The sequence below is a fragment of the Acanthochromis polyacanthus genome, chromosome 16 (genome assembly GCF_021347895.1).
Source record: "Acanthochromis polyacanthus isolate Apoly-LR-REF ecotype Palm Island chromosome 16, KAUST_Apoly_ChrSc, whole genome shotgun sequence".
Lineage (NCBI taxonomy): Eukaryota > Metazoa > Chordata > Actinopteri > Pomacentridae > Acanthochromis > Acanthochromis polyacanthus.
Window position 1 is genome coordinate 36,138,586 of NC_067128.1, and position 13,119 is coordinate 36,151,704.

General features: G+C 39.9%; 1 protein-coding gene and 1 long non-coding RNA gene across 5 annotated transcripts in view; one reads left to right on the forward strand and one right to left on the reverse strand.

Annotated features, from left to right (window-relative positions):
* The window catches only part of LOC127537716 (NACHT, LRR and PYD domains-containing protein 14-like), a 62,114-nt gene that overhangs the window by 6,189 nt on the left and 42,806 nt on the right, over positions 1–13,119 (reverse strand). Inside the window, exons 4-10 of one of the 4 annotated variants that reach the window (XM_051960804.1) lie at positions 11,661–11,834; positions 11,103–11,276; positions 8,545–8,718; positions 7,442–7,615; positions 4,863–5,036; positions 3,763–3,936; positions 2,680–2,853 (exon numbers count right to left, since the gene is read on the reverse strand). In XM_051960804.1, coding sequence (XP_051816764.1) covers positions 2,680–2,853; positions 3,763–3,936; positions 4,863–5,036; positions 7,442–7,615; positions 8,545–8,718; positions 11,103–11,276; positions 11,661–11,834 — 1,218 coding nt within the window. The remainder of the gene's footprint in view (positions 1–2,679; positions 2,854–3,762; positions 3,937–4,862; positions 5,037–7,441; positions 7,616–8,544; positions 8,719–11,102; positions 11,277–11,660; positions 11,835–13,119) is intronic. The other 3 variants (XM_051960805.1, XM_051960806.1, XM_051960803.1) reach the window with 3 other exon arrangements.
* On the forward strand, positions 5,889–7,648 carry LOC127537717 (uncharacterized). Its single transcript, XR_007947530.1, has 2 exons — positions 5,889–6,649; positions 6,971–7,648. It is a non-coding gene; the product is annotated as an uncharacterized LOC127537717 (long non-coding RNA).

Sequence of the window (13,119 nt, forward strand, 5' to 3'; positions counted from 1 at the left end):
AATCCAGTTTGCTTGTGTGACCAGTAATAACTACAAACTGCTCCTAATCAAGTCATGATAATTTTATAATAGTGGGCAAGTAGAAATGACTGAATAAATTGAATAGAGTAGTCTTCTTTGTCACTGTTTCTAAAACAGGACGTTTTTCTGGACTAACTAAAAAAAAGGTGAAAATTAAGAGTATACCCACTTCTCCAGGGACCACTACACCACTGATGTGGAATGATTATTTTATTGATAAAGTTTCTAAACTTAGAGAGAAAATGGACTGAACTGTTGATTCCAACTCTGATGAGCATATAAAAAAATTTATTATGAAGGATAAACTGTGTTATTTTGATTTTCATTAGGTTAAGGTTGTGCAGGTGGAAATGCTGCTGAGATCTTTGACTGTTGGGGGGTCTACTGCTATAGATAACTTGGACAGTAGGTTGTTGAAACTATCGGCTGAACACATTTCTAAACCAATTTGTCACATATTTAACAGATGCTTGATTAGTGGTGTGTGTCCAAAACTTTGGAAGGAGGGTAAGATCATTCCTTTACTGAAAGACAAAAAATTAACTTTCTGTGGTCCGAATAGTAGGCCAATTAGCATTTTACCTGTCTTGAGCAAATTATTGGAAAAGATTGCATTCAAGCAAGTGCATGATTACTTTTCTCACAATGATTTAATCACAGTGTTCCAACATGCTTACAGGTCTGGTCATTCCACCTGCACTGCTATGACACAAATGTCAGATAGCTGGTTAACATCACTTGATGACTCAAGGCTAGAGGGTACACTATTACTTGACTTCAGTGCTGCCTTTGATGTGATCAACCATGATATGTTGATTTCCAAACTAATTAGTTATGGTTTTACTTCCTCTGTAATCAGGTGGTTCACGAGCTACCCTTCTGTGAGGTCACAAAGAGTTTATTTTAATGGTGCACTATCTCGTAGTAAGTCCCTGGACTGTGGTGTACCACAAGGTAGCTGCCTTGGTCCTCTTTCATTTTCAATTTTCACTAATGATATGCCATATGTACTCAGTAAGGCTACACTGACTATGTTTGCCGATGATTCCACTCTGTATTATGCAGCCCCTACATGTTCGGAGCTTAATCAGGTTCTGTCATGTGAGATCAACAAATTATATAATTTGATCAAAACAAATAAACTTATTCTAAACATATCAAAAACAATGAGTATTATATTTGGTTCCAAGCATAGAATATCAGATAATCCTACAATAAATATTCAAGTAAATGGCCAAACTATACAGCAATTAAAAAAGGTAAAGCTTCTTGGACTTTGGCTTGATAATACATTGTCATGGTCTGATCACATCAACAAAATTGTTGCCAAAATGGGTAAAGCTGTTGCCTTAAAGCGCAAATGTGCACCATTTCTAAATTCACAGTTGTTTGGTCGTGTTGTCTGTACATTGGTTTTATGTCATTTAGACTACTGTTCAGTTATATGGTCCGCTGCGTCAAACTGTCTTCTCAGAAAATTACAAGTGGCTCAAAACAAGGCTGCAAGACTGGTTCTTGGTTGTTCTTCAAGAACTAGAGTCACAGAAATGCATGAACGTCTTACTTGGCTGATGGTAAAGCAAAGACTATCTGCTAATATACTAACTTACTTTCATAAAATTATTAACACTCAGACTCCGAAATCTCTTTATAATAATATAATTTATGGTTCTTATAAGCACTCACATTACACCAGAGCAGCGAATAGTGGACAGATTTCATTACCCCAACCCAAGTCTGACTATATAAAGAGGACTGTACTGTATAGGTCAACTGTGTTTTGGAACAAACTTCCAGTAGCTGTTTGTGAAATTAAGGATAAAACTAGTTTTAAAAGGAGATTGAAATTGCATTTGTTCTTAACACCATAATATTGTCTTGGATAATACTATTATTAGTTTGAGTGAGTTTTTGTCATGTGATATGGGATGTAGCTTTTCCTAATTTTATTGTTTGTGTTTTAATAAGTATTGTTAGTGTTGTCACTTTTTTTTCATTAAATTGTGTGTGTTGTATGTTTTGTCTGGACCCCAGGAAGATTAGCTGTCGTCTTGGCGTCAGCTAATGGGGATCCTTTTAACCCTTTACGCTTCAGTGCGTCGTAGGTGTACCGCCGGCGGTACACTTACTAATTTGCATAGGAATTTCAAGAATGTCCGACGGGTGCAAACGCGATTATACAAACACTATACACCGATGGAAAGCTTAGATTCTCATGAATCCGCTGGTATAAACCACTTTCAGATGTGATTACCACAGCGGGTGAGAAAAACACATTTGTCCGACAAAAACAAATATTCATCCATCCATTCTCTATACACGGCTTCAACGCACACAGCGCGACTCACATTTCCAGGTTCATTATTACACACAGAAAAAAAGATTCCACAAAAAACGGCCATAATCCAACCTTTTACATCCAGATGACACAAGACAGGAAATTATTTTGTCCAAAACATGTCCTGAAGTCGGTATAAAATCCACGAATCGGTCGTTTTCAAGGAAATGCATCTCACGATGCGCGTCCAATATTCCCCGTATTTTTCGTAATTTTTTTAATTTAAAAATAGAATATTAGTGATTTTTTGGACTGAAAACGGCTGGAATTGACTGAAGCTTAAAGGGTTAAATAAACAAATAAACAGTCAGTGAACTGACCCCAGAGTCTTCAGGATGCAGTCTGGACTCTCCACAAAACCACTCAGATGTTTCACTCCTGAATCCTTCACGTCGTTCTCGCTCAGGTCCAGATGTTCCAGATGGGAGGGGTTGGACTTCAGAGCTGAGACCAGAGAATCACAGCTGATCTCTGACAACCTGCAGCCCCTCAATCTGAATAAAGAATCAAAGATGTGAGTTGAGGAGACAAAGTTCCTGCTTGAAATCATTCAGTTTCATCATGAGTTCAGAGCTGCAGAAATCTGGAAGTATTTTTTTGACAAGAAACAACAGACAACAAACTATAACACACACAAATCAAACATACAGTACAAAGAATAAAGTTGCCAAGCACTATGCTGTGCACAAATTTCAGTATTGTCAATCAGAACAGACACGAGTTGGTGCACATCATTCACATCAAATTCTGTATCATATCCAATCCATCCGAGTGTTTTTAACTGGATCCACAAATTGAATTGCTTTATAACCTCGAACCGCATATGTAAGGTAAATAAGGTCATGGAGTTCAGATGGTTTTGGTAGAAATCTGGATTTCTGTGCATCAAGTCAACCTTAAATCTCCTTCAAATCTTCTTTTCATACGTGCAGCTTCATCAATGAGATCTGTTCATTTATTCTACCAGAGGAGAAGCTGCTGGACCACAGAGGACAAATACATTTGCTTCCAGGACAGAAAGGTGAAAAGCATCTAAAGTTTGAGCTGCAGATAAAGCCACTGTCTTTACTTCAGTCATCTCACAGCTCCAAATGCTGGAAAGGATGAAGGAGAGAGTTTGTGCCACTGGTGAGCTTCCAGTTAAAGTGTTGCAGTGATGTGACACACAACAGGTGCTGACAGGTGAGGAGAGTTCTTCTACTCACTGACTTCTATCAGCTCAGCACAGAGAACTTTAAGGACACTTTAGCTTTGACTCTGGACTGAGTCTAGACTTTATGACTCCCTACTACATTTAAAAAGAAAAACTCTGTGGATGATTCACAGCAGTCATTAAAACTGATGAGAAAAACGAAACTTTCACCCAAAGATGAGAACTTTGAATCACTGAAAACATGTCTGACCTCAGAGTCTTCAGGATGCAGTCTGGACTCTCCACAAAACCACTCAGATGTTTCACTCCTGAATCCTTCAGGTCGTTCTCGCTCAGGTCCAGATGTTCCAGATGTGAGGGGTTGGACTTCAGAGCTGAGACCAGAGAATCACAGCTGATCTCAGACAAACTGCAGTCCTTCAATCTGAATAAAGAATCAAAGATGTGTATAAAATCATTGATGATCCATCAGATGTGTTCAGGTTCTGAATGTGCAGATCAACATTACTTTGTCCTCATCAATCATCTTTTCTCTAAAACCAGCACAGTGACTTTGCCCTTCTCTTATTGTGGATCATCATCATGTCAGCCTTCTACACACATCATCCACATGTCAGCACAACATTCATCCACCTATTCATGTCCACACATCAGTAACATGCTGCATCATCAACAGGAACATCCATCCATCCATCCATCCTCTATACACCGCTTTATCCTCACTAGGGTCACGGGGGGGTGCTGGAGTCTATCCCAGCTGACTCGGGCGAAGGCAGGGGACACCCTGGACAGGTCACCAGTCTGTCGCAGGGCTACATATACAGACGACCAATCACACTCGCATTCACACCTACGGGCAATTTAGAGTAACCAATTAACCTCAGCATATTTTTGGACTGTGGGAGGTAGCCGGAGTGCCCGGAGAAAACCCACCCATGCTCAGGGAGAACATGCAAACTCCATGCAGGAAGATCTCAGGCCCAATCAACAGGATCAGGATCAGTCAAATAAAACTCAACACAAACCAAACAAATATTTAGACTTCATTCACTAAACTTTGTCTCTTCAAACTGATCTGAGTTCAGAGGATCTTCTGGATCCAGATGTGACTCTTCAGCTCAAACTACAAACATTCATTTACTTTAACAACTAACACTCAACATTTTATACACTTTCTGCTACAAAAACTCCACTTTGGTCACAACAACCTGAATTTAAGACAAAAACAGAAAAAGTGAACCAGAGCAGATTTACACCTTCATGGATGGAAGTTCTGTTGAACAGAAATGAGCTTCAGTTTTCATTAAACACATCAGATCTACAACAGTAACAGACAGTCAGTGAACTGACTCCAGAGTCTTCAGGATGCAGTCTGGACTCTCCACAAAACCACTCAGATGTTTCACTGATGAATCCTTCAGGTCGTTCCAGCTCAGGTCCAGATGTTCCAGATGTGAGGGGTTGGACTTCAGAGCTGAGACCAGAGAATCACAGCTGATCTCTGACAAATTGCAGTCCCTCAATCTGAATATAGAATCAAAGATGTAAGTTGAGGAGACAAAGTTCCTGCTTGAAATCATTCAGAGATTCATCATGAGTTCAGAGCTGCAGAAATCTGGATTTCTTTTTTGATAATTAGATTTTTAAAGTATTTTTTGATAAGAAACAACAGACAACAAACTATAACACAAACAAAACAAACATACAGTACAAAGAACATAGTTGCCAAGCACTATGCTGTGCACAAATTTCAGTCCCAGTTTAACTTGGAAAATGTGTACAGGAGCATATTTATAAAATCACTTCAGAATATAGGTCTAGTTCTGGATGGCTGATAAAATATGCAGAATGTGGAAGGTGAAAGACTTTTGAAACATCCAGAGAAGTTTTAAACCGTAAAGAGGGGGCCATCAGCCACACTCCCTATCCTGACAAGTATTTGATCCATTTTGTCCATCTTGCAGTGTGGACATCTTTTCTCAGTCTCAGAAGGAAGGTCAGTCGTTCCATCTCATCAATCTCCTTAATCATCTACTGTAGGTGGGATGGGTTGGAACCATTTACCAGTGATGGCATATTTTGCTGCTACAGATCAAATTTTTTAGGAGGTATTTATGGTTTCCTGATATTCCTTCTGGTAGATCACCCAGATAAAGTGACATGCATGTCATTGGGATCCGTTGACCAAAGATCTGCTGCAGAATTCTCCAGATGTGTTCCCAAAATATTTGGATTTTAGGGCAGCTCCAGAAAATGTGCTGATGACCCACCCCTTCCTCCCCACAATCTCTCCAACATGTACGTCTGGTTGATATTAAGCGTGATTTCATTTTAGGAGTGGCAAAGAAAAACAAGATTCTTCCAACCAAACTGGCACCAACACAAAGAACAGGATGTAGAAATAATAGTTTCTCACATATTCTCCCATTGCTGACTGGATATTTGATCGTTTAACTCTTTCTTCCATCTCTGCTTGATGCATGTTGTGGTAGTTCCTCTGCATTTTGTGATGTTCTCATACAGTTTTGATGCTACAGATTTAGGCCCAGTGTATGTCTGTACCACCAACTGTATCATGCCACTCAGTTCTGTCGCTGCTTCATTTTTCCTCATTTCTTTTAAATAGTACTGGTGTAGCTGTAAGTATCTATAAAAGTCATGATTTTGGAAATTGTATTTTCCCTTCAGTAAGTTATGTAAAATGTTTTTCTCCATCATAGTACAAGAAGCAGTAATGCCCTGATTTGTCCAGGATCTAAGACTAGAATCTGTACCATTTGGTTAAAATAGAATAGAATAGAATAGAATAGAATAGAATAGAATAGAATAGCCTTGTGTTGCCCTTGAGGCAATTGTTTTCTGTTCTTAACAATTTCATGTGTCTAAAACGGTTAAATATTTTAAAAAGTGTAAAATAATCAGTTAGAAATGCTTTATGTGTGCATTTCATCATTATTTATATATGTAGCTTAAAAATACGGAGGAATAATTCCATTTCCTGTTTTGCCGCGCCACTTCCGGTTTGCCGCGCTACTTCCGGTTTCCGTTATGATCGCAAACGAGACGCATGCGGAGCCCAACATGGTGTGTGTGGTGATCTGTTGCCATCCACTTTGAAGCTTTTACAAGGCAATGCCGTAAGTGTGTGAATTTATTGATATATAGCTTAACTATTATATTTTTGTATTATTTTGTTATGATATGAAGTTTAAACAACCTCTTTATTGTCAATCAGATCAGACACTAGTTGGTGCACATCACTGATATCAAATTCTGTATCATATCCAATCCATCTGACTGTTTTTAACTGGATCCACAAATTGAATTGCTTTATAACCTCGAACCACGTATGTAAGGTAAATAAGGTTATGGAGTTCAGATGGTTTTAGTACAAATCCGGATTTCTATGCATCAAGTCAACCTTAAATCTCCTTCAAATCTTCTTTTCATACGTGCAGCTTCATCAATGAGATCTGTTCATTTATTCTACCAGAGGAGAAGCTGCTGGACCACAGAGGACAAATACATTTGCTTCCAGGACAGAAAGGTGAAAAGCATCTAAAGGTTGAGCAGCAGATAAAGCCACTGTCTTTACTTCAGTCATCTCACAGCTCCAAATGCTGGAAAGGATGAAGGAGAGAGTTTGTGCCACTGGTGAGCTTCCAGTTAAAGTGTTGCAGTGATGTGACACACAACAGGTGCTGACAGGTGAGGAGAGTTCTTCTACTCACTGACTTCTATCAGCTCAGCACAGAGAACTTTAAGGACACTTTAGCTTTGACTCTGGACTGAGTCTAGACTTTATGACTCCCTACTACATTTAAAAAGAAAAACTCTGTGGATGATTCACAGCAGTCATTAAAACTGATGAGAAAAAAGAAACATTCACCCAAAGATGAGAACTTTGAATCACTGAAAACATGTCTGACCTCAGAGTCTTCAGGATGCAGTCTGGACTCTCCACAAAACCACTCAGATGTTTCACTCCTGAATCCTTCAGGTCGTTGTCACTCAGGTCCAGATGTTCCAGATGTGAGGGGTTGGACTTCAGAGCTGAGACCAAAGAATCACAGCTGATCTCTGACAACATGCAGAGCTTCAATCTGAATAAAGAATCAAAGATGTGTATAAAATCATTGATGATCCATCAGATGTGTTCAGGTTCTGAATGTGCAGATCAACATTACTTTGTCCTCATCAATCAGCTTTTCTCTAAAAGCAGCACAGTGACTTTGTCCTTCTCTTATTGTGGATCATCATGTCAGCCTTCTACACACATCATCCACATGTCAGCACAACATTCATCCACCTATTCATGTCCACACATCAGTAACATGCTGCATCATCAACAGGATCATCCAACCATCCATCCGCTATACACCGCTTTATCCTCACTAGGGTCACGGTGGGGGTGGGGGTGGTGCTGGAGCCTATCCCAGCCGACTCGGGCGAAGGCAGGGGACACCCTGGACAGGTCACCAGTCTGTCGCAGGGCTACATATACAGACGAACAATCACACTCGCATTCACACCTACGGGCAATTTAGAGTAACCAATTAACCTCAGCATATTTTTGGACTTTGGGAGGTAGCCGGATTGCCCGGAGAAAACCCACCCATGCTCAGGGAGAACATGCAAACTCCATGCAGGAAGATCCCAGGCCCACTCAACAGGATCAGGATCAGTCAAATAAAACTCAACACAAACCAAACAAATATTTAGACTTCATTCACTAAACTTTGTCTCTTCAAACTGATCTGAGTTCAGAGGATCTTCTGGATCCAGATGTGACTCTTCAGCTCAAACTACAAACATTCATTTACTTTAACAACTAACACTCAACATTTTATACACTTTCTGCTACAAAAACTCCACTTTGGTCACAACAACCTGAATTTAAGACAAAAACAGAAAAAGTGAACCAGAGCAGATTTACAGCTTCATGGATGGAAGTTCTGTTGAACAGAAATGAGCTTCAGTTTTCATTAAACACATCAGATCTACAACAGTAACAGACAGTCAGTGAACTGACTCCAGAGTCTTCAGGATGCAGTCTGGACTCTCCACAAAACCACTCAGATGTTTCACTGATGAATCCTTCAGGTCGTTCCAGCTCAGGTCCAGATGTTCCAGATGTGAGGGGTTGGACTTCAGAGCTGAGACCAGAGAATCACAGCTGATCTCTGACAAACTGCAGTCCCTCAATCTGAATAAAGAATAAAAGATGTGAGTTGAGGAGACAAAGTTTCTGCTTGAAATCATTCAGAGATTCATCATGAGTTCAGAGCTGCAGAAATCTGGATTTCTTTTTTGATAATTAGATTTTTAAAGTATTTTTTGATAAGAAACAACAGACAACAAACTATAACACAAACAAAACAAACATACAGTACAAAGAACATAGTTGCCAAGCACTATGCTGTGCACAAATTTCAGTCCCAGTTTAACTTGGAAAATGTGTACAGGAGCATATTTATAAAATCACTTCAGAATATATGTCTAGTTCTGGATGGCTGATAAAATATGCAGAATGTGGAAGGTGAAAGACTTTTGAAACATCCAGAGAAGTTTTAAACCATAAAGAGGGGGCCATCAGCCACACTCCCTATCCTGACAAGTATTTGATCCATTTTGTCCATCTTGCAGTGTGGACATCTTTTCTCAGTCTCAGAAGGAAGGTCAGTCTTTCCATCTCATCAATCTCCTTAATCATCTACTGTAGGTGGGATGGGTTGGAACCATTTACCAGTGATGGCATATTTTGCTGCTACAGATCAGATTTTTAGGAGGTATTTATGGTTTCCTGATATTCCTTCTGGTAGATCACCCAGATAAAGTGACATGCATGTCATTGGGATCCGTTGACCAAAGATCTGCTGCAGAATTCTCCAGATGTGTTCCCAAAATATTTGGATTTTAGGGCAGCTCCAGAAAATGTGCTGATGACCCACCCCTTCCTCCCCACAATCTCTCCAACATGTACGTCTGGTTGATATTAAGCGTGATTTCATTTTAGGAGTGACAAAGAAACAAACAAGATTCTTCCAACCAAACTGGCACCAATACATAGAACAGGATGTAGAAATAATAGTTTCTCACATATTCTCCCATTGCTGACTGGATATTTGATCGTTTAACTCTTTCTTCCATCTCTGCTTGATGCATGTTGTGGTAGTTCCTCTGCATTTTCTGATGTTCTCATACAGTTTTGATGCTACAAATTTAGGCCCAGTGTATGTCTGTACCACCAACTGTATCATGCCACTCAGTTCTGTCGCTGCTTCATTTTTCCTCATTTCTTTTAAATAGTACTGGTGTAGCTGTAAGTATCTATAAAAGTCATGATTTTGGAAATTGTATTTTCCCTTCAGTAAGTTATGTAAAATGTTTTTCTCCATCATAGTACAAGAAGCAGTAATGCCCTGATTTGTCCAGGATCTAAGTCTAGAATCTGTACCATTTGGTTAAAATAGAATAGAATAGAATAGCCTTGTGTTGCCCTTGAGGCAATTGTTTTCTGTTCTTAACAATTTCATGTGTCTAAAACGGTTAAATATTTTAAAAAGTGTAAAATAATCAGTTAGAAATGCTTTATGTGTGCATTTCATCATTATTTATATATGTAGCTTAAAAATACGGAGGAATAATTCCATTTCCTGTTTTGCCGCGCCACTTCCGGTTTGCCGCGCTACTTCCGGTTTCCGTTATGATCGCAAACGAGACGCATGCGGAGCCCAACATGGTGTGTGTGGTGATCTGTTGCCATCCACTTTGAAGCTTTTACAAGGCAATGCCGTAAGTGTGTGAATTTATTGATATATAGCTTAACTATTATATTTTTGTATTATTTTGTTATGATATGAAGTTTAAACAACCTCTTCATTGTCAATCAGATCAGACACTAGTTGGTGCACATCACTGATATCAAATTCTGTATCATATCCAATCCATCTGACTGTTTTTAACTGGATCCACAAATTGAATTGCTTTATAACCTCGAACCACGTATGTAAGGTAAATAAGGTTATGGAGTTCAGATGGTTTTAGTACAAATCCGGATTTCTATGCATCAAGTCAACCTTAAATCTCCTTCAAATCTTCTTTTCATACGTGCAGCTTCATCAATGAGATCTGTTCATTTATTCTACCAGAGGAGAAGCTGCTGGACCACAGAGAACAAATACATTTGCTTCCAGGACAGAAAGGTGAAAAGCATCTAAAGGTTGAGCAGCAGATAAAGCCACTGTCTTTACTTCAGTCATCTCACAGCTCCAAATGCTGGAAAGGATGAAGGAGAGAGTTTGTGCCACTGGTGAGCTTCCAGTTAAAGTGTTGCAGTGATGTGACACACAACAGGTGTTGACAGGTGAGGAGAGTTCTTCTACTCACTGACTTCTATCAGCTCAGCACAGAGAACTTTAAGGACACTTTAGCTTTGACTCTGGACTGAGTCTAGACTTTATGACTCCCTACTACATTTAAAAAGAAAAACTCTGTGGATGATTCACAGCAGTCATTAAAACTGATGAGAAAAAAGAAACTTTCACCCAAAGATGAGAACTTTGAATCACTGAAAACATGAAGTCTGACCTCAGACTCTTCAGGATGCAGTCTGGACTCTCCACAAAACCACTCAGATGTTTCACTCCTGAATCCTTCAGGTCGTTGAGGCTCAGGTCCAGATGTTCCAGATGTGAGGGGTTGGACTTCAGAGCTGAGACCAGAGAATCACAGCTGATCTCTGACACACTACATTCCTCCAATCTGAATAAAGAATCAAAGATGTGTATAAAATCATTGATGATCCATCAGATGTGTTCAGGTTCTGAATGTGCAGATCAACATTACTTTGTCCTCATCAATCAGCTTTTCTCTAAACTGGATAGACTGGATGTGTGGAAGTCACACTGCTGAAGCCTCACATCACTTTCACATCAGCTTTACATTCAGACACACAGCAGGACTGTGGATTCTGTCCTTCATCTGGAACTCTGCAGTCAGCTCATCAGGACATTTATTCACACTTCAACAATCTCAAACATCTTCACACTGTTTTCAGGAAAATACTCGAAATTTACCAACAAAACTTCAAACTTCAGTCAAAGATTTAAACTGAATATATTGATAAACCATCAACAGTGAACTGACCTGAGAGTCTCCAGTTTACAGTTTGGACTCTGCAGTCCATCACAAAGATGCTTCACTGATGAATCCTGCAGGTTGTTCTCACTCAGGTCCAGTTCTATCAGATGGGAGGGGTTGGACTTCAGAGCTGAGGCCACGACTTCATAGTGACTCTCTGAGAGTTCACAGTCAGTAAGTCTGTAATGAGACATAAATGATAAACATGTTGTGAAAGAGGACACTTTAGTGAACAGTTCCAGTAGAAAGATGATGATGTCTCTGCTGTGGACCTGCTGCTGTCAGCTTCACCTCCATCACTCAACATTTACAGTCTGCTGTCAAACGCTACACAAACCAAACTGATCACTGGACAACATCACACCTGAACACCATGAATATGAACATCAGGAAATATTCTCCTGTGATGACAGACCACTGAGTCAACTTTAGTCCTCAACGTTAGAGAGATTCTGGAAAACTTGTTGAGCACAAACACAAAGAACAAACCATCCATCCATTCTCTATACACCGCTTTATCTTCACTAGGGTCGCGGGGGGTGCTGGAGCCTATCCCAGCTGACTCGGGTGAAGGCAGGGGACACCCTGGACAGGTCACCAGTCTGTCACAGGGCTACATATACAGACACACAATCACTCGCATTCACACCTACGGACAATTTAGAGTAACCAATTAACCTCAGCATATTTTTGGACTGTGGGAGGAAGCCGGAGTACCCGGAGAAAACCCACACATACACAGGGAGAACATGCTAACTCCATGCAGAAAGATCCCATGCCCACCCCGCAATTTGAATCGGGGATCTTCTTGCTGCAAGGCAAAGTGTTAACCACTACTCCACTATGTAGCCAAAGAACAAACCAGTAAAGTTGAATTATTTCCACCACAACGTCTCACAAACATGTTATCAGGGTTTGTAGCGTTAAAAACACAACTCTGAGCTTTGTGTCCATCACATCTCTGGAAACAGTCTGACTTGTAGCATTCTGCTCCGATATATTCACACCTCTGAGCATTTCCTGATTCCACTCTTCTCTGCAGCAACAACACACAAAACACCAGAGTTTCTCTGTGAGGAACTGAACATCAGGAAAGACGTCACATCTGGACTCTGGAACCACTTCCCTCTTTAGAAGCAACAGCTGAATTCACATCAATAAAAAGCTCCATGACTCAGTCTTTGTCTGATCAGTGGTTTACGGAGCCTCATGTCCAAGTTAACCAGCTCTAGATACAAACTGTTGGACAAGAGACTCAATCACTGCACTCATCTCAGGATTATTCTCTACCTGAGAAACCAAATCACTGCTACAGCATCAAGATCATCTCATCACTGTCACACAAAGTTAGCTTTAAAGATTTACAATCATTATTTATCAATACACAACATTTCAAAAACTACTTCTGAGTCTCTTAAAGGCAAAAAACTGAATATTACATGTAACACTGAGAACAAAGAACAAC